The sequence below is a fragment of the Lepisma saccharinum genome, chromosome 17 (genome assembly GCF_977018435.1).
Source record: "Lepisma saccharinum chromosome 17, izLepSacc3.1, whole genome shotgun sequence".
Lineage (NCBI taxonomy): Eukaryota > Metazoa > Arthropoda > Insecta > Zygentoma > Lepismatidae > Lepisma > Lepisma saccharinum.
Window position 1 is genome coordinate 7,156,940 of NC_139245.1, and position 1,878 is coordinate 7,158,817.

Below are 1,878 nucleotides of genomic sequence, written 5' to 3' on the forward strand. Positions count from 1 at the left end.
ACAAAATACAACATGTTGACATCACACAATATATATCTATACATCAATTTGGCAGAATTTTTTTTATAATAATATAATAGTAAAAACATACAATGACAAATTATTTCTTTAAGTGAACTAGTGCTGTAAAAGTACAATATTATATACAGTGTGTCCGTAAAGTCATGGTGCACTTTTGACCGGTCACAGGAAAGCAACAAAACAAGATAGAAATGTGAAATCTTCACCAAATAAAAGGAAAACTCTCCAAGTTTCTTACCTATTCAGTGCAGTTCGATGTGGCCTCCATTTGTTGCCCGACACACATCTAAACGATATTCAAGTTCTTCCCACACACGGTTAAGGACGTCTGGTGTAACAGAGTGAATAACGTCTGTGATTCTCTGTTTTAAATGATTAATGTCGTTGATATGTTCACTGTACACATGTTGCTTCACATAACCCCACAAGTAAAAGTCTAAGGGCATCAGATCTGGGGATCGTGGTGGCCATGGCTGGACAGAACCCCTGCCTATCCACAGCTGGGGGAATGTTGTATCCAGAAACTCACGAACAATGTTGGCGTAGTGTGGAGGCGCGCCGTCATGTTGAAAGATGACACCTTCTGCAAATTGTGGCACTGCATACATTTCCAACATGTCAAGGTAGTTGTTTGCCGTCACAGTCTGCTCCGCAAAGAAAAATGGGCCTATCACTTTATCATGCATAAGGCCACACCACACGTTCACTTTGGGGGTGTTACGTTCGTACTCAACGTAGGCACGAGGATTTTCAGCAGCCCATATTCGGACGTTATGGCGATGAACATGCCCACAGACATGGAATGTCGCCTCATCGCTAAACACAATCTTCTGCAGAAATCGTTCATCATGGTCGATCTTATGAAGCATATCTGTAGCAAACGCGAATCGTGTGGGTCTATCCGCCGGTTTGATAGCGTGCAACAGCTGCAATTTGTAACCCAAAAAACACAGACATTTCTTTAACACCTTATGAACTGTAGTCTTGCTTAGGTGTAATTGTCGAGCACACGAACGCACAGATTTTTTAGGGCTCCTAAGGTAGCTCTCCCGTATAGCCTCTACAGACTTGTCACTTACCGATGGCCTACCAGAACGGGGTTTGTCCAACAAACTGCCGGTATCCTTCAACTGCTTATCCCACCGATTAATGTTATTCCTATGTGGTGGCGCTTCGTTGTACACGCGACGATATTCACGTTGCACTTTGCTCACGGATTCGAACCTCGCAAGCCACAGAACGCACTGGACTTTCCTCTGTACCGTCCACATCTCGACTGGCATGGGCGAGGGCTGATCCGCTGCTGCGCAGTTCATGGTGTTGCGTCATCACCTGTGTGCGCACACGGTTGCGCATCATAGTACGGAAACTTGGAGAGTTTTCCTTTTATTTGGTGAAAATTTCACATTTCTATCTTGTTTTGTTGCTTTCCTGTGACCGGTCAAAAGTGCACCATGACTTTACGGACACACTGTATATAGTGTATACAATCTAAATTTATTTTATAAAGTTATTTAATTCCTGAAATTCTTTAACTGAGCAACCCACCATTGTGAGGAAATTGGGGAGCTCCGAGTGAGCGAGCGTAATCCGGTCGCGGAGACCTACTATAACGGCTGGGGATACGTCGGGCTGACCCCCCGACTATTCCAATACTGGTTGAAGATCTCCACGCTTAGAGGTGACGAAGGAAAGCGTGGTAGGGAGACCGGCAGTCGGTATGTATGCCTAGGCCCTTCATGGGCTGTTGCGCAATGGATTTTTAATTTTTTTTATTATAATGTGTATTCCAATAACAATTTTTTCACTTTGCTTTTAAAGATCGTGGTTCTTTCAAAAGTTTTGTAACTTTTTGGT

General features: G+C 43.5%; 1 protein-coding gene across 1 annotated transcript; it reads right to left on the minus strand.

Moving 5' to 3' along the window:
- Window positions 1–263: 263 nt before the first annotated feature.
- LOC146001778 (histone-lysine N-methyltransferase SETMAR-like) lies at window positions 264–1,337 on the minus strand. The gene has a single exon (XM_083139499.1). The coding sequence runs from the start codon at window positions 1,335–1,337 to the stop codon at window positions 264–266; it is 1,074 nt and encodes a 357-aa protein (XP_082995625.1).
- Between the last annotated feature and the right edge of the window lie 541 nt (window positions 1,338–1,878).

Coding starts and splice junctions, on each gene's coding strand:
- LOC146001778 (XM_083139499.1), bottom strand. CDS start 1,337: ATGAACTGCGCAGCAGCGGATCAGCCCTCGCCCATGCCAGTCGAGATG.